Source organism: Megachile rotundata, chromosome 10, assembly GCF_050947335.1.
Source record: "Megachile rotundata isolate GNS110a chromosome 10, iyMegRotu1, whole genome shotgun sequence".
In the NCBI taxonomy this organism is placed as follows: Eukaryota; Metazoa; Arthropoda; class Insecta; order Hymenoptera; family Megachilidae; genus Megachile; species Megachile rotundata.
This window is the reverse complement of record NC_134992.1, coordinates 15,804,433-15,824,090: the sequence shown is the minus strand read 5'-3', so window position 1 is coordinate 15,824,090 and position 19,658 is coordinate 15,804,433. Positions and strand designations below refer to the sequence as shown.

Sequence of the window (19,658 nt, the reverse complement as noted above, 5' to 3'; positions counted from 1 at the left end):
TGTGGAACTTTCCGTGGAACAAGAAATTTTATCGAAATGTTTACGCGGTTCGGTATTAACGATGGGTCGCGAAATAGGAGCGTATTCGATATTGAAGGAAATATTACCGTGGAGTTACTATGGGATTATTCCGATCACGGTTACCATTTCGCATTTCCAAACTGACTCTTCGCCACAAGGATATTCAGCAGGGAATCGCTATTGAAATCGGCGTGGCGTAGCTTGCCGCGATACGGTATGGCGTATCGATTCAAGAGAAGCCACACCGAAGCTTTATTAGCGATTCGAGTTTAATGTTATTTCGTATCCTTTGACCGCCAAATAATTTGCTTGTACGCTCGTCAAATGTATCGCGAAAGATATAAAGAAAGCGCGAAAAAGCGTTTATTAATATCGTTCGTTTATTCGACAGAGAGCAACTCTGGCCGCGAAAAATTTATATTAATCGATTTATAGCAGCGGTCGCGTAAACCATATTTTTTAAAGCGATAAACTTGACTGCGCGAACGAGCCATTGCTTACGTCAGCCAAGTATTTACGTTTAATCGTTCGGCTAAAAATTTGATGTCGCGATGGTTACGCATTGTATTCCATCGCGATAAAAACGCGGTTAATAGAGATTACTTGGTTCGAAAATTTTAGGAAGCGCGTAGGATGCGATTATCCGTAAGTCGGACTAAAGCCAAATTCCCTGGTATATAGGTAGGTAGCGTACGTGTTGGTACCGGAAACGGGGATAATGGCGGATGTATCGAGTGGTCGATCAGACACGTAGTCGTAAATAAACGGATAACGATAGCTGGTATCTGTATCCAGCGAGCAGACGATTCTGGCTTATGTTATGCAGGTAAACGTTGGCAGGACCTGTGCGGCGCGGCGTGGCAGATTGGTTGCCACGTAATTTCGTAGTAAGGTACTCTGTATGCCGTTCGCGTGGCTGCGTTCACGCTTGTTCTACCTATGTCGCGCATCCCCTCGCTGTAATTCATCGAAATCGAATTAACCAGGAATCATACGATGCTTGATACGAGTAGAATTAGTATCCCACGGGTTAAGGAGAATCTGAAGCGTGCCTTTATTACGTATCCACCGTAATCGAACACGAGCGGTGTCCTCGAATCCGTGTCACGATCGATATTCGATCTCTGCCTGTCTAATTTCTTCATCGAATTACCACCTAAATTCCTACGTTTCTTTTTCTCACGCTCTGACACGTAGTAGGATATTACACGACGAGCACCGTAGCTTCTTCGATGCAATTAACATCGTAGCCGAGTATTTCGCGTGAGGCGATAACGCGAAACGGCACGTTTCCGTGAGAAATCAATGCGAGTCGGAGAGTCAGCTGTTTCACGAACCCCTTTAAGCCAGAGACATTTAACTTGCTGGCCGTAGGATCGAGCTCGCGCCATTGTCGTTTTCTTCGAAATTCTGATCTCGAACCGGGACCCGTCTTCGCTGCTCGTTAAAATCCAGAGCAGCGAAAGTTTCCAATCTATCGAGATAATTCGATTTGTTACGCCGCGAATCACGGAAAAATTCTTAAGGAGATTTCAAAGAAGCGGTACGAATAAATGCATGGGACATAGATAGCTGTAGAAAATTCCGAACAAGTATTTCCAGCGGCAGTATTCGTTACACTTTGCGGTGCCTTTGTGCGCGGTTCGATGATCATAGAAAATAGCTTGGTCGATGTACTCACAGTGTACTTTCAGTTTCCATCGTTCCTCGATGCCAGCCTCTTGTAACTTTGGATTCGTCGCCCGACACACGAGAAACTTTCCCTCGTCTTCGATCGACGGAGTCCATTGCAGCACGCTTACGCTTGTCCCATCTTCCTGAAACTGATACAGATTTTCATACATACCTAAGTACTACGCGCCTCGCCGCGTTGCATAACGAATTAGATTTTTCAGTTCGTCGGCCCGTTAGGTTCGACTAGTTCTCGTATAACACGAAAATAATCGTACAGAGGGAGTTTGGAAAAAAAGAAAAAATTCTTTCGACCGAATCGCGATTGAAAATTTTCTCGATCAAAGTTATCGTCGTTCGATAGGCGAACATCGTCGTCCAATATTTTACGCGGACATCGTGAAAGGATCTTCGAACGGCGACACCCGAGAAACTAGTCTCTCACAATAGAAGATTCGTGTTCGGAATTACCGTCGTCATTTCTGGGATGGAAATTCTGAAACCGTATTGAGTTTCCGAATGAAATCTCCATGAAAATCGTCGTAGCCCGAAGAGAACTCGCGACAACCTAATTCTTTCCTCTTTTGTATCTCTCATTGTACGATATCCACGCTTCATTTCACGTTTTCGTACCATTGTTAACGGGTACCCTCCAATTTTCTCCCCGGTTTCGACTGTCGTCCATTTATTACGCGTTTTCGCTGCTATAAAAGCCCTTGTTTCATTTATCATTCGAGGATAAGAGATAAAGAAAAGGGGCTGAGCAGGGAAGAGCAAAACGGGGATACGATACATCGAAAAACCGGGAGAAATCTCAAATTCAAATGTTGAAAAGACGAAGGCTGCGTCGAGTCGAGCGGACAGCGAGCATATCGAACAAAAACGAGCGATGCGATGCGACGCGACACGACGCGACGCGAGGAATTCTAAATTGCCATGAAAACGAGCCGTAACGTATCTCCGGCGAATTTATGGTCGCGTGGCGTTGCCGAAATTTCGGGATCGTTATTCACGTAAATTCAAGGATGAAAAGTGTGTACGGTATACGGTGTGTACGCCCCCTCTTTGTCCTTCTTTCCCTCTCTTCCGCGCGATTCTTTCGCCGCGGGACACAATGGGAAAGAGAATAAGCTTGGAAGAAAGACGGGGAAAAAATAGGTCGAGCATGCGGCTGCACCTTCGTTAAATTAAAATTAAATTCTCGATAGACCCACATAGGTGGTTGCTAACGTCTATGGAATTCCGAAAAAAGGAAGGAAAGGCTTTGTCCCAGCTTTATGATCGATGAACGCGGTCGTTTCGTTTTCACGTTCGTTTCGTTTCTTCTCTCTTTTTATATTTCCAAAATGCCAGACGCAGACTTTTCCACTATAGTAAATCGAGTATCGATTCGCGAGAGCAACCGGGTGTTGGACGATCGGCCGAATTGCTATTTTTGACACTATTGTAGTTCTCGACTCTCCAACGATTATCTCCTTTTTTTCATATCGCGCACGGTTATCGATTTTAAAGAAAATAAAAAAATCCTGCGAGGATTCCTGGGAGGTAAAATATATTCGAACCGAGGAGATCGGTTAGTCTTGAAATTTCTTGGTGAATATTTTGCGAGACATCGCGTCGCGGAGTGCGAAGAGGAATTTTCGGCGAGTCAGTTAGCGCGATAAAACTTCGCGGCTAATAACTAGCTGCAATAAAATCTCGGAAACTAATAACACGCGGCAAATTCGTGCGTAAAACGTGGATCCGCAGGGAAAAACGAGTCGCGCTGCTACATTGCTGGAAAATCGGTTTCCGGAGATAAATCTAGTCGCGTATTCTCTGCCTTCGGGGGATTTTCGAATACCGGTGTACCATCAACGGGGAGAAAATCTCGAATTCGTCTGCCAGATGGACCGGCTCACCCGTGTTTCTATTTTTCCTCCTATCGTAGCTTTCACGAAAATTAGCAGCGTACCGGTAAGAGGGTGAAATTCTCGGAAGAAAAGTTTTTGATACATATGTTCTTTTCAAATCGTTGATACTCTCTTGTCCCTCGTGGAAAGCAGCATCTTTTTCTCGGTATAATCGCAGTCGGTCTTAATTAAACGTCATACGTACGCGTTCTTGTTCGCGAGCTCTTTCGATTCGAATACACAATTCCGTCGTTCGCGTAAGCCAAAACGAACGAGAATTTTTTGCTCCGACAACGAGACCGGTCGACGAATATTTTCATTGTGCACGCTCGCACGAAATCCCGCTCGTTAATTCCACGTTATTTACCACTTTGATCCGCGACTCTGTTTTCGAAGCACTCTTTCCGCCGCTCGACCGCTCGACCGCTCGGCTGAAACGCAGTCAGCCTAAAAGATATCGTTCGCGTTTTCGTCGACGCAGCAACGCCGGTTTCGCTTATGTCTGCCAAAACGTGCTCGTAAGTCGTCGACATTTGTCCTGCCCCCGTCCCGTTGGAAAACCATTAATGGCTCGCCGACGAATCCGAATTATTCTATCTTAAAACCGTAATCGATATTCCTTCAGAGTCATGCGACAACGTTTCATTTCGAAACAGTAATCGTTTCTCGCCCGCGTTATTAAATATATTCTCGGTACGCGGTAATCCGAAATCGCGTTAGCGGTATGTTAACCGAGTTGGTTTCGAAACGTTCGTGTCGAAGTTACACGCATTGCTACTCGAGTACCATTATATGTATGATCCGCGTACGATACGATGCTCGGATCCAGTAACGGAAGCTGATCGTTCCATTATCAATCTAAATGTTCTCGGATGGATCGAATAGCAATTGCGTACACGCGTTCGTTAAATTATTACCAAAACTGCCTATCATTTTCATCAACCTATTAATCCTGTGTAATTCGCTCGCGACATTTCTGCACCGATAAATCATTGCGTCAACTCTTGCGGTGTTTTCTACAAATTTCCAAATTAATATCTTTTCTATTTTCCACTTCTGAGAAATTACGAAACGTCGCCACTGATTCTCTCTCTGTCTCTCGCGAGCTTTTTTACTAATATTCGTTGGTTTCGTCGCTACAAATTATTGCCGGTGCTGATCACGTGGGCAAACAGTTCAGAAACGACGAAGGGAGAAAAAGTTGCGAATACCGGTTAATCCCCGAGAACAGGGGGTGTGGTCGGTGAACAGGTTGACAAATTCAACGTAGATCGAGTTACTACGCGATACGAGTAACCTTTGCTCGCAAATTTTCATTCGTTCGAACGATACTTTTACCACGGGAAGATGTGTTCGCTGGCATTCGATTTCTTTTTTCAAAGAATCTTTTCAACGTACGAGAAAAGTTTTCCTCGAGGATCCTACCGGTCTTTGTTTTATCCTCGTGGATTCTGCTCATGGTTTGTTCGATATTCCAACAGGGAAACGGAGCCGTGTCTTCGGAAAGCAAACCAAAGGGTAACACAAACGACGGATCGACAGGGATTTTCAGTTCGCGATAAAGGATCGTTGTCTTTTTTTTTTCAACCACGTTGTAATTAATGCCGTTACAAAGCGTATTACACGCGCCGACACGCTGTTAGAGCGTACGTTCAAAATTGGATTTTCATCGATTACCGATGCACTCACCGTTAAAAATATAACTCATTTCGCGCGCTATTCGATTGGAATTTAAAACAATCGAGCCTGTGTTCGGCCTGTTGCCAGTACTTACTTATGAACGTACCGCGTTCAATTACAGGGACCGAACAAAATTGTGAACGGCAGCTACGTAAAATTTAATTAATCCGATTAATAGTATCAAAATTATCTCGATGGTAATTTCATGCAACTAAAACAAAAATATTTCAATATATCTGGAGGGTGAATATTTGTTTTCGCGTCCAAGTAAATATTTGCTATGCTCGCGATAAACAAACAGCGCGGATATCGTTGATTTTTTAGACCGTATTTCACTTTCAATGAAAAGCGATGTTTATTCGAAAGCTTCGGCTAACAGGAAGATTTATTTCAACGCTCGTACGATTAAGGGAGTTGAAACGATTCGATATTTTATTTTTATTACAATTTCCCGTTTAGCACGCACGCTTTTCGGTAACGCGGTATATCGGTATTCATTTACTCGCGATGCTTACGCTTTTCTATTTTTACGCGAACAGCGGTGTACGAGAGCGGTTACACGGTGGCCATTCAAAATCGCGACGCAGATTCATGCGAAAGGGAAATTTCAAGAGATTAATTCGTAAGGAGTAGAACTCGTCGAGAGTTACGAGCAGTCGTGTTGTTGGCGCGCCACCACGCCTGCCGCATTCAGACCCGCGTACCTTCCTCTTTTTCCTCGTTTTCTCTCTTCTGTTTCCCCTTTGTGTCTCACTGTTCCTGTTTACTGCACGCCTACGGTTTTCAGAACATTCGCACTGGCCAGACAACGATCCTCTCGAAAATCAAGACGCGTTCCTTTATCCTTTACGAGTAATTCTATCCTTACAGATAGCCAATTTACAGGATACTTTCAGCATTCTCTTGCTCGGTTACCAGCTACGCGTTATTTCGATAGTCATTTTGTTTGGTCGATTAAACTTTCTTCTGTCCCCTTAAACATCAATTACGTCCCGTCCAGCTGTTTCTTGAAACAAGCGAACCACCGACGAGGATTACGCGAGCTTTCGTAGTTTCCCTCGCTTCGCGGTACGACGCGGCATCCGGAACTTCCCGATTGGATCCAACTTGCGATCGAAAAAGTTGCCAGGAAAAATTCCACGATGCGTCGAGAACAACTTGCAGGTATTTTCTTAATGAAAATCGATCGTCCAACATCGCGAACGTCGCGCCCAAGTAATCTGTACCTTTTGTCGACGATTCATTTACGTTTACAGTTATGCGGACATAGTTTCGAAATTTTCTCTCCGAGTAATAAAATGTGTTGCAAGTTTTCGAGTACGAGCCCTGTCCATCGGTGCATCGGTATTGCCGTTGGTATCAATTGGACTCTCCTCGATAGTACGTCGATAGTCGAATGAAAAGAAACGAGGAATCGAAGAATGCAGAATATTTCGAGATGGAAAGGATCGAAACGAACGAGGATAGAACAGTGAACGAAATGTGCACGGAAGCGAACTTACTTTCAAAGATCTTACGTCTTGCCATTCGAAGTTTATTCCTGTTCTCGAGTATCGTTATCGAGACGTCATTATTTTTATTCCTCTGACGACATCCATTACTCGAGATACTTGGACTCGCCGCGATCGTCGAACAATAGAGAAAGTACAGGGTGGTACGCGTAAAAAGCCGACACCAGCTATCGATACACCCTCATATTCGATAATATACCGTACACTCGAGTTACGCTTGGCGCGGCACGCGATCGGTATTTCTAACTCGAAGAGGATTCGATCGGCATACTTATTTTCCCATTCGATCGAAAAGTGTTTAAAATGGCTTTACGCTCGCCGCTCTCTGGCGCTGTAATTTCCTTTCCGACTTATTCCACCCGAACTTGCCTTTCAGTAATAACGGAAAGAGGAAAATTATTCCGAACTTATTTTTCCACCGCAAAACAATATATGTTTACTTACATTTTTGATGGTCCTCTTCAGTTGCTTCGAAGCTTTCCACCAAGTTAAAATAGCCGGTGGCTTTGACCCCGTGCTTTGACATCTAGTTTCGTATCTCTTCCCTGCTGATAGAATCATGTCCTTTCCCGTGATCTCGACTTTTAACGGCTTCACTGAAATCAACGAAGTACCAGATTCATACTCTTTTTACTAAAACACTTACTTTCGATTAATCTGTACGTTTAATTAAATATTAATCGGTCACAATCGTCGATCGTTTCGTTCGAAATCTTTTAAGCGAGACGCAAAATATCATAATCCGCCTCCTCGGATAGAACAATTTCAGCGATTTTTCGAAACAAAATAAAAGCTCGAACGAATTACGCGAAAAAAGTATGCGGAAGCTTAATAAACGGAGTGGAGTATGCTGGCGAAACAACGAAATGCGCAACGAGTATGTTTGCTCGCGAAACTTTTCGATCTTGCCATCGAGAAAGTATTCCAAAAGCGATTTCGAGACTAGTCTAGCTAACTTTCGCGAGTGCCGGTTCGTTTGAACGACCAGGGCTTCCCTGGTTGCTCCTTTCCACAAATTTTCTAATATTTTCAACTTTATGCGCAGTCGTTAACTATTTCACTTTGCTTCGTTGTTTCGCTTTCGACTCCAACGAAGCTCTTATTCCAACGAGCACATTTATCGAGCACGTTCGATAAAAAAGGAGCACAGTTTCGTTGGCGATCGAAAGGACTACCCTTTTCATCGAAATTCTCCTTCGCTAAATTAATTAATTCTCGTCGAACTGAAGTTGACTTTTCCGTGCCGTGCGTTCGCTCGCTATTGATCGGATGACGCGATCAGGACTGACCAACGGGAAAATAATCGAGTATTAATTACGCGTTTCGCTGGATAGGTATCCGTGAACGATTCTAATCCGTTCCTCACTACCGACTCGTAATTGTCTGTCATTATCCGTGGTCGTTAAAACGTTCGTTACTTCGGTATTCCTCTCGTCGCTGTTTCACAGCTAAACGGTTGAATCTTTTAAGCTGCACGATTAACGATCGAGAAATCTTCGTTTCCGTGAATATTCTTCGTTCTTCACCTGCTGGGAAAGTTTCTCTCGTGGTTCGTTACCGAGTTACGGTTCGTTTTGCCGCTGAAAAGAAGATCTTGATCGTTCCGCAACTTCTTCGACTTTCAGCGGAGATAAATACGGTGGAAGGCGACCGCGCGTCCCTGCCACCGCTAAAGATTTCAACTTCCTGCAGAAAGTTTGTCGAAACGTAAATTTACCGTGCGAGCGAATTCTATGGGACGAGCTGCTGCAATAATCATCGTTATTCCTTCCTTCGTTACCAAGAACGATGCTTATTTTTCTGTTCCTCGGCGATTTTTTCTGGTAATTCGCTATGGTTTGAAAATCGAGTAAAAGGGACGACGTTGGTTCGTTAAGAAAACGTACTTACATACATACAATAAGTAAATACCTAGAAGTATTTTTCTTCGACGACTTCTAATGACCACTCGACGTTCGTTCGACGTTCGAACGAAACATCGAAACTCGGTTCCTCGATCCTTGGTTAATTGGGAACAGGTTAGATGAGGTGCGCGGCGAATAATCGAAGGGCACTCGGTTCAACTGCTTGAAAGTCTAACGAGTTGGAGTAGGCGACTGGCCGGCAGACGGGTTCGAGAACTCGAGCCAGCACCACCCTCGCCTCCCTCGAATCGTTTATTTGCACGAACCACGGGAATCCGTGTAGAAATTGATCGTAAATATTTGGATAAATATTTCATGAACGCTCGACGACCAACAACCTCTCTCCGAGCCGGATAACGCCATACAGTCGCTACAGGAATCGTTTAACCTTTTTACTTCGATACGTTATTACCAACCGGTCAAACTGTAACCGTGTTTCCGCTACAAACTTCCAACGTTTTATTAACTTTAATAACTTCGTTTTTAGTTAACTAACCGTTCGTTCAAAGGAAAAACAATTAATTTCGCGATATTATCCGCAGAAAAGTACTCGTTCGTGATTAACGACGAAACGGCGAAATACCGTGCAAACGCGTCGATCGATTCAACAAAGGAACAGTTTTTTGCATTGTTTATTCGTGCGTATATAGGCTGGCGAAGTTATTAAACGGAACAGTAGAAACACGTTTGAATGTCGGCAAATAAATTCTTTCACCTTCTTTTTCACGATAAAGCGCCATTTCAACGTTGATTTTAATACAGTTTTTCCTACCGTGTACCATTTTACTTTTCTAGGCTCGCTCTGACATCCTGCTACGATCCGTTCCTACACTCTTCTAGTTTTTCTTTAGACTCGTATAATTTCGCTGGTGTACGAACAAATTTCCATCTACGAAAATATTATTCTTCTAGCGGAGAAATTCTTTCTATATACGTCGTATATATCAGCATCGATATAAGTACGTAACGAAGTCCGAAATTTTCGCGGAGAGAAATGAAACGTTAGAGAGAAGCTGCTCTTTAGCAGGTTTTCGAATCGATCGAATCGATCAATGGTTTTAACATTTTTACGCGCGAAACGCAACCGTGGAATAAAAACGAGTTCGAGTCGCTTTGTTTTTATTAATCTTCAGATAATTGGAAGCACCAGCGACGAAGCGTACGTCGAATAATTGGAGGATCGTTGATCGATACGATTGGAATTCTTTAACAAGTGGAATAGGTAGGACAGTACGTGTTCCTCTCTCGACGAAAATGCAGTCGATTCGAGCGACTTTTTTGCCATTTCCATCGAATATATCTGCATATTTGTGTATCGGAAAGGATTCGTAGCGCACACGGTGTACTTGTTCGAGGATCGGTTGGATCTTTTCGAATTCTCGCTAACCTCGAGGACCAATAATATTCGTCGACTCGACGACGCGAAAAGAGTAGACTACAGACAAAAACGACTCGAAATTACGACGATTTTTTGCTCGCTATATTCTTACGGAGTGGTTCACTTTCATTAGCGCGAGAAATTAGCGAGAGAGACCTCGAGAAAAATGCTCGGTTCCGATAACAAGCAGGCGAAATCTTGTCTTCCGTGTTTTCACGTTTCGACAAAGAAATCTCGTCCGACGAAAAAACCGCTAGCCAATCTATTCTCCTCTATTTTCCTTCGATTTAATAGAGAAAATTAACGAGTCGGTCGATCGTAAAGTCTTCCCTAGAGAACAACGTTGACCGTGCCGATCGACCATCGACGATTAAACGTCGAATAAAATTCGCGAAGAAGTTCACTTTTCTTCCCTTCTTTTAAAGAGTTTTAGTTGCCGTTACTTCTCTTGCTTCGCTTTCTTTGCATCTCGTTGGGAGTTCGTTTACTAAGAAAAAGCGAAAGAAGCTCAATGAGTTGCGAAAATCGGGAGGGAAATTCGCTCGATTTAACGGTTAGGCGATTCGAGAAATCAAGATTCGTCGGAGTAACGAAGTTTCGAGTAGGTACACGCGAATCGAAACATTCGAGTGTGCGTATTACGCGAAAGTTTTTTCGTAAGATCGATGGAAAATATTGAAGAAGGAAAGTTCTCCGAACGAAAACGAAGTTCGACGACGTTACCTGGTTCGCTGGTAATAACCGAACAGGTGACGGACTAATAACTAGTATTCTGCTTTCGATCGAATCGTTACGAAACACTGGATCCCTCTTAAGTCGAGAGTGTTCGCGAATCGAAATATAATTTGACCCAGTTGCGTCTCGAGGAATACACGCGAAGAGATATCGAAATCAAGCAGCTTGCTTCGACGGAAATTGAACGAACGGAGATAAAACGTTTTAACCTTCGGACATCCCAGGCAACTTTCTTGCGAGTACTTCGACGTACGTTGCCGCTAGAGAAAACGAACTTGTTATGTGCATTTGCGCGAACGGTTGGACAAACGATTATTAGAATACTGAATCCAAGATAAACGGAACATTAGAGCACGTAGACGCGAGTTATCGCGTTCAAAATGCTTTTACTACTTCCGCTAATGTAAATTAGCCTTTGGCGGAAAATTCACTAGCGAATGAAACATTATATTTTCCTTCTCATCCTCTTTTCTGATTCTCTTTTATGCATTCCAGAAAACGCGAGCGTTAACGAATTTCTACCATTTAATGATACTTTTTTCAAACATCTTGCATAGCGCAGGAATTCGTTTTGTACAAATTTTCTTCTGCTTATGAAACGCGAGGCTCGTGGCATTTGCGGCAAACAAATAGTAGAGGTATTTCCGTGTACCGTGTCGCGATACACGACATGCACGAATGTTTCCTCTATGAATATTTATTTACCCTGTACAAGGGCATTCGATGCAAAATTCAATATTTTTTCAGGGGAAAAAAAAACATTCGACGAGACTATTAGCAGATAGGAGACGCGAAATATGCCAACGTTGCATCGGTTAGATACGTAGCTACTTGTTTGAGCTTCAACAGTTTCCTGCGAACGTTCTCCTTTACGTTTAAATCGGATCTTTCGCGCACTCCTCGAGAAATCGTGTTAGATAGTCTACGTAAGCGACAATCTCGATGAGAGAGCGTAACGATACGAGCTGCGGCTTTGCCAAACTATGGCAATAATATCGTTTAAAATCGTGCCCGGCCTCGACGAAAATTTCAATTAGGTCGACGATTCACGGAATCGGCGCAGGCAGACTGTCTCCCCTTAATGTTCCCTCGTTTCACGATCGACCAACGACTTAATCTACAAACGAGCCATTTAAGCTTCTTCGCGATTCTTCTTTCTCTCGCCAATCTTCTCTCGGACATACTAAACGCTTTACTTGATCAGAGATGTTCGCGTTAATTATGAAACACGTGCTAAAGACTTTCAAAGATCCGCTTACGGAACACCGAATCGGAAAATTTATTTGTTCTCCAATTATCGATAATCTTCTGGTTTTTTCGAAATCGTTTGCAACTAGTACAGATGGAAACGGATGGGAAAGAACGAGTTAATCGGTAAGAGTTTTCGTTTAATTCGCGTCGAGGCGAAACGAGGAAACTTTTTGTTTGGACAGCAAACAGGACCGCTGTCTCGAAACGCCGGAAACTGTCAGGATCAGTAAGTACATCAAAATTGTGTAGAGGAGAAAAACAAAAAAAAAGAGAAGATTGTCCGAAACGTAGCCTGGTGCTGACACGGTTTCCGCTATCCAGAATGACGGTACGGCTCTCTGCATAAACGCATAGTTTCCTCCCCTTTTTTCTCCCGTTCGTAAAACCGCGTCACCGAACGAGTATTTCGTACACGAAATGGCGTGCGATAATAACGAAATATTTCGAAGCGATTCGTTTACGATTAGAAATCTTAAGATAGCGTATTCGCCTCTCGAGCGATTACCCTTGTAAATTTATTTAGCGGTCGAAATAAAGGTATCTTACGTTTAATTCCTTTCTTTGTCGACACTCCGCTTTCGAGCGACTCGTCCGCCCTTCAAGATTCTTATCCGGGTATCGACGGGATAAGAGCGCGTTTCAGGCGACTGGCAATTAGTTCTTCACAAAGGGCGAAATATTTCAATAACGTCGTTTAATCCATCGAAAAGAAAGAAAAGTAATTTGCCCCTGCGACGAGCCATGGAAGCCGAGACCCGGTTATGTTAATGAAACGATCAATAATTAGCGACGCTAATTACCCGTGAAGCAGGAAATCGTTGTCGTTCGAAACTCGAACACGCTCAACCTCTGCCGCAGTGGCTTTCCCGCGCAGTGCTGGTTCGCCCAGCTTGTTCAAGTGGAACGAGCTTTTACTTCTTTTTCCACTCTCTCTCTCTCTCTGCCCTCTCTTTGTCCCTTACTTTTCTTTTTCACTCTTCGTTTTCCCCTTTTTTCCTGTCTTGTTTTTACCCCACCTGTGAGTTTCGTATACACGTGATCGCGCATCGAATACAAAAGCGACCAAAGCGCTTCGAACAAGAGAAGGAATAAAAGACACTTTATTTTCCTTTTTTTTCTATCCCGTTTCAACCGAGAATAGGTGGAATATTTGACCATGCGGTGTTCCAACCTTCCGACAACGTAAACCCCTCCACCCGTGAAACGTCCACGATACGAACGAGCTTCGAAAATGGCAATAACAATGGGCGACGGGACACGCGGCGGTTAGATTCCACGGGATGAAATTGAAACATTTTTCAAGCGACGTTGCGGATCACGGTCGAAAGGCAATCAGTGGGCCGATGTCATTAATAACGTTACTTCTGAAATTGCCTGAAATTGGCCGAATCGCGGCGAGCTGAGCACACGCCAATACGACGCGGTGCGCCAGCACCGATATTCAATTAAATTTTATGGAACACGTAAATACTATTGTACGTACGCGTGTAGCCAAGGTGCACGACGGAAGCAAATCGATACGATAGCAATGTTTGGATCGGTATTTCTCTATCGTTTCGATAAATGAAGAGAAACTGAGAGACCGGCAGAATATCGAACGCCGCATTATATCCCCGCGTGTTGTACGAACAAATACGTATACAACATAGTCCCATGGAAAAAAAGATTATTTTCTTTCGTATTTTGTAAGGTATTAAGAGTCTCTACTCTTGGTATTAAGAGTGATTCGAGCGTCGATCCAAGAAATTAATAATAATTTCACGACAGCAAATCGAGATTCGTCGCGCAAGAAATTATCTTAGCGCATAAACAAGTTTAAACGAAATTGGCTGTCGCGTCGCGGAACGTCTTGCTGCTGGCCGACGAACATCGAAAAGAAACCGAACCGAGTAATTCCGGACGAAGCCGCGGTGTTAATGTAAAAGAGCCGCTTGGGAAATACCGAAAACAAACTGAAAACTGCATTTAAAACAGTTTGAAAATATTCTTCCGAAAAGGGAAGTTTAAAAGAAAAACGTCTCCGTTTCGTTTCGCTCTCGTTTCCTTACCGTCTGTTTTCCAGCGCCGTGTCTATCTCCGTTAAAAATTCGAGCTTGCTTTCATTTCGTTTCGTTAATTTCAGCGTATTTGGTGGTTATCATCGAGTAATCGTTCGATCGGAAGAAACACTAGTTTCGCCGATTTTAAAACCGTCGAAATCGTTTCGTGGATTAATCGACTAACTTTTAAAGAGGAAACGAGTCATTTTTAGTCGTATATCGCACGCGCCTCGGCACTTGGTTATTAATTAGTCTATGAAATAATCGGAGTTAGCGAATGGCCCAGTATCCACTTACTGTGAAGTTCGATGATAACAGCGGTGGTGGGTGGCGGTGCTAAATGAGTGTTGTTCGCCTTGCAGTATAGTTTCGCGTGATAGTGACTTCTCGTGAGATCCTTGAGCGTTACGTTGCTTATGGTTACGACGTTGGTTTCGCCTCCTGGCCCTTGGGTCTCTCGGATCTCCGACGGCGTATCGATTACCTGCGACTCGAGGTACCACGCGACTCGAGGTCTAGGTTTACCTGGAATTCGAACAAACAAGTACCTCCGGTCAATCGTTGAAAATCACTTTGTAAGGTAACCAGCTATGCATGCACGCGTCCGAGAAGGTTACGATTCAGGTTGCGAACGTTTTATTCTATTGGCGCATCTCCAAAACGCGGAGCGTCAGCCACGTATCGCGATAAGCGAGAACGGATAATCGCTTAAGTCGCCGTTGAAAAATATCGGTATAAGCAAATGTTTAATCTTAATCGAATCGGGTTCACGCCAGTGTTTACGATCGTAGCGCCGCTGCCGAGGCGAGATTGCTTCCGATAGGAAATTATCGAGTGGCGTACAAGGTAAGGCTACTACTCGATGAACCACTCCATCGAGTATCCGTAGCAAACAGCTCGATTGTCGGTTCGGACAGTTTAAGCAGTTGGACTAATTCGAGTAGACGGAGATATCGAGAACGCGTTCGTGTCTACGGACGTGTATCAGAAGCTGGAAGCCAGTCGTCGATCACGCCCCTGGACGGGACTTCCCTGTACGTTCTCGATGGAAACCGCTCGATGTCTGTTCGTCAATTTATCGGTCACGATGCGCGCGACCATCTAATTCCCTGGTTTAATTATTCGCGTAAACTTGCCGCACAGAAATTCAGGAACCGTCGCTGTCTGTAATTATCCAGGGATTCGTGGATCAGAGTTGTCTCTTATCGACGCGTAATCGGTTTCGAAGGTGTTACGTTAAACCACCTAGTAACTGGCTGCTTTAAATCCGGCAACAGTTACGATCACCCGGTAAGAAGAGTATACATACGTAGGATATCGGTACTTGGAGTTACCATTAGCGAAATGTTGAACAGGAATTTTAAAGCAGCTCGACTTCTCGAGACTGGGGTTAACTTTTCGACTCTTACCTTCAGACCCGATCTGCCGGCAATTTCCTTCGATATTAAGCTATTTAGCCGATCTTCCGTGGAAAGCTTTGCGTATCGTACCGTAGATTCGTTAACGTGCTCTAGTTAAAGTCTACTTTTTACGCGTTCTTTGCACGAACCCGTGTAAACGTACGGTTCGGATAGAGGTAGAGTGCGGGAATAATTGTATTCTCGAGGAGAATCGGGTACCTCGAGCAAGCAGGGACCTACTTCATTTCGAAAGCAAATTATGTTCCGAGAGTATGGCTGGAGCAGAGGTCGGTAAAGTGACAAAGACGAGGGATCGCATGGTTGGTAGAGCCGGGGACAAGAGAGAGGAGGAATCGGAGAGCGAATGTCACACGCTCTCGACTTTCCGGTGTGCGTCGCGGGGAATTATTTCATTGCTTCCCTGAGAGGAGAAGTAGAAAAGGTGGAAGTAAGGGAACGAGGGATTGCCGGAGGAAAGAGGAGGATCTTTATTGCTCTCTCGACTTCTACCTGGTATCATGGATGGTACAGGTTATATATCACCAGTTCCGCGGCTTGCTCGTAATAATGTTACGCGACGGAGGACCGGCCGCAATAAGAAACGAATTTTAGTCGCTTCCGACCGAGTCCATCGTGCTATCGCGTACATTCGATCCTGTTTCGTTATCTTTATTCCGGTACTATTAATACCGAACGCAAATTGAAATAGTATTTTACGAAAGATACAGAGTGGTTATCGTAGAAGTTCTCGTATACGCGACCGGCTGTTTTAAACTTTCGTTCGTTCCGTGTACCGTATACGGACATTACAAGGGACGGCGAGAAAGATGACACGTGGAAAAAGTTGAAAACGGTACGCGTTGTTTGACGTCGAACATTTCGGCCGCGTGCCAACGACTGCATAAATATAAAGTTTAGATAAAATATTCGATTAAGTCTGAAGTTTGCAGAGTTGGTCGGTAAAGTTCTCGAAGGTTCTTTTTAAGTACGTCTTTCGAGAGAGGAGAGTCGAAACTTTTAATCCTTTCGCGCAAAGTCCTCGGCGATTTTCGAGTAAACTGGTCACAGTTCGACTTCTTCGGCGTACGGGAAACGCGGTTTTCCGTAAACTCGGTACAGTAGTGTTCAGGAAAATATAAATTTATCGAAAGTTTGGTCGACGTGTCCGTCGTCGGTTCGCGGCGGGTTCAGCTATTTCGAGAGTTCTGCCGAAAAAGCAAACTGTACGCTACCTGCGCACGTTCGTAAGAGCGAACAAACTATCGAAACAAGTTTCAACTTCGTTTCATCGTCGAGTGACAAATCGCGCGTTCAGAAAAGTGCGCGCAGAACAAGCTATAGCCAGGACTTGAAAGTTGCGCGATCCTTCCCGCGGCTCTATGGGGAAGCGAAAAAGTGGAAAAAATAGCTCGTTCAACCGAAGAAAAAGTTCTGAGTCGAAGCAATTCTCCTGGTTAATTTTTCAGATTCCATTATTCAAAGTAATATCGGACGTACAATGAAAGTTAAACATTTCGGAAGTTGGTTCAACGATCGTTGAAATTTTTCCAGATTTCCTTGGAGAAGAGAACGACGTCGACGCGAACACCATCTGGCAAACTTGTTTCGCGTATCTGCGATCGAGTGCGCTTCAAAACTTTTCTACGATTCCTGAAAAATAGCGGAATCGAAGTCGAATCCTTTGCGCGTTTCCAGTCAACCACGATATCCACTAGACCGGCTCGAGTTTACCGTCATCTTTCGGATCTTTCTTGTCGCGTATAACGACGTTGGCCAACACTCGCGGTCCTTTTTAACGAGTTACCTATCGCGAACGAGCAAAATTGGATCGGTAACGGTTGAACTCGAACGCGTATAATGTTTGGTCGAGAACGACGTTGAAGCGGTTGTTCGCGTCGCGCGAGAACGGTAGCTTTTGAGATTAAAATTGGCGCGGATCCAGGATTCGTCGCGCGACGCGACGCGACACCTAGCACCGGCAGGATATTCGGAAAAACCAGCCTGAACTCTTCTGGGCTCCCTTTGCCCGTTCTTCAACTTGGTCTACTTCGTTTGGTGCTTTCTTCGAGAACGCGAATACCGGCCGTAAATGGAATTGGCCTCGCGCCAGTGAATACTCGCGGTTCCAGGAAATGGGATCTCTCGTTCGGTACGCAAGATTCCAAAGAGGTTTGCGCGTCTCTACCGCGTTTCCTCTTCCGCGATTTACGCGCGATTGCTTATGCGTGCGAATATTCTTTTTCGTCGCTAGTCGTCGCACCATGCCGCGCCAGATATTATACTCTGCACGATATGTTCGCTTCTAACGTGGCTTACGATGTGTCTGTTCGACGCGTTCCTTCGTAAAGCTGGCTCCGTTATATCAATTCTTCTGCCTGCGACGTTAAAAACGTTATCTCTGCACAACTTTGGTAACCGTGTCGTTATCCGCGGCTCTGAAAATTGTGTCTCGCGCACACGATTCGACATTATCGTCCGTTAAATATTATATTTATGCGAATACACGATACATACTGGGCCGAGAGGAACTTGAATTGCCTTTGGCCACGGTATCGAACGGAGCTCCAACCATCCAGACTGTCGGCTCGTTTCCTTTATTATTGCCTCGGCGTTACTTTTTAATACGAGCTACCGTATAACGTCCGTATCGAATGCGATCTTCGACGCCGTAATAGGTTTAGCCAAAAAACCAAAAAAAGAAAGAACATAATCGGGACAATCGGTCGGAGTAACTTGGTACGTTGTAATCCAAACAGACACGATGTTATTTGTGACGCTTAAGCTGCGTCATACGGTGTGGTCTACTAAAGCATCTCGAATAACATACCGGCTTTGTTTAGGTTACAACGCACAACATCGCCCCAAGCGATTATATCCCTACAAATTGGAATTTCTAAATAGACGTCGAGAGATCTTTTCATAATTGCGCAAACAATTTCCTCGGTTAAATTAACACGTCGACGAATACGCGAAACGAAAAGTTTCGCTGCATTTTTCCAGCGAAGAATTCTTTCGTGGAAATCCACGGTTCGTGCAGTTTGATGGAGTGTGACGGATGCTCGGCTACTGTCTGTCGGCTTTTTATAAATGACGCTCAGCCACTTATAATAATTCATCCCCTTAATCGGCCAGATGCAATTTCTAGCGTCCATCCATTATTCGTTGTATTAGAAGCAAGCCGGAGTTCAGCACGGCTAATTAATTCGCATTAGCTTATTTTCTCGCGAAACAAATGACAACGAGCGGTCCGGAACGATAACGCTTCGAATCTTTGCGCAAAATAATAAATACGGCCCAACCGTTATGAACGAAATAAACGTTCGTGCAATTTGAAAAAACAATTTACGGAGAAAATTAGTTCACGTATTTTTAGCCGTTATCGCGTAAACGGACGATACGTACGCGCCTATTGTCGGTATATTTATGAAAGGTAGAGTACATACGCGCGAGAATAGAAACGAAAGGACGCGGCATTTTGCAGGATAACCCCAGAGGTTGAACGTATCGTTAATCTTCCGGGGGTGAAAAGCCACGGTTGACACTCACCTCCGTGTACCTCGCAGACCAGGAACAGGTCAGCTCCTTCGGGATAGGCTTCGAGGAGTTTGCTCATGTCCCTTCTCTTCGCGTCGTAGATTATCGGCTTGGCCGGTGGTACTGCAAACAAGAGCAGAGAAAGCGAATGTAAAGACCGTGAGCTGTAACGCGGTTCAAACGACAAATGAAAACGGCGGAAACAAAGTCGCGCGTGCTAGTCGAAGATAAACGACCGAAGAGTTTAAAAAAGGCGGAAAAAAAACGAAAGAAGAAAAGAGGGCGAGAACGAAATGAAAGCGCGAGACGCGGACAAACAATGGATGAAAAATAAGCTTCCACTCGAGTCGAGGCTTCTCTTTTCTCTCCTCTCGTCTTCGAATCTTTCATCGGTCGACTTGGTTCGCGATACGACCGGAATAAACGCAAACAGCCGGAGTTTCATCCCGACCTGTCCGTCACCGGATGTTGGATGGAAATTGCCTCCGGCTATTGTCGCGACAACGTCAGCTGGGAGCATACATCCAGCTTTCATCCGCAGCGGAGGAAAAGGATTCGTCGGTTCGAAGGGAACGAGGAAAAGAACGCGACGTGTTCGAGCGTAAATTTCTTGTTGGCGGTAAAACGTTGCGGAACGCGGTT

General features: G+C 44.4%; 1 protein-coding gene across 5 annotated transcripts in view; it reads right to left on the bottom strand.

Moving 5' to 3' along the window:
• Nucleotides 1–19,658, bottom strand: part of LOC100881907 (nephrin) — a 92,722-nt gene that overhangs the window by 26,654 nt on the left and 46,410 nt on the right. For all 5 annotated transcript variants that reach the window (XR_013039637.1, XM_076536399.1, XM_076536398.1 and 2 more), the window contains 4 exons: nucleotides 19,029–19,139; nucleotides 14,380–14,607; nucleotides 7,220–7,371; nucleotides 1,703–1,844 (listed from right to left, as the gene is read on the bottom strand). Coding sequence is in view for 4 of the 5 variants with exons in the window: in XM_076536399.1 (XP_076392514.1) it covers nucleotides 1,703–1,844; nucleotides 7,220–7,371; nucleotides 14,380–14,607; nucleotides 19,029–19,139 (633 nt within the window). In the remaining variant the exon portion in view is untranslated. The remainder of the gene's footprint in view (nucleotides 1–1,702; nucleotides 1,845–7,219; nucleotides 7,372–14,379; nucleotides 14,608–19,028; nucleotides 19,140–19,658) is intronic.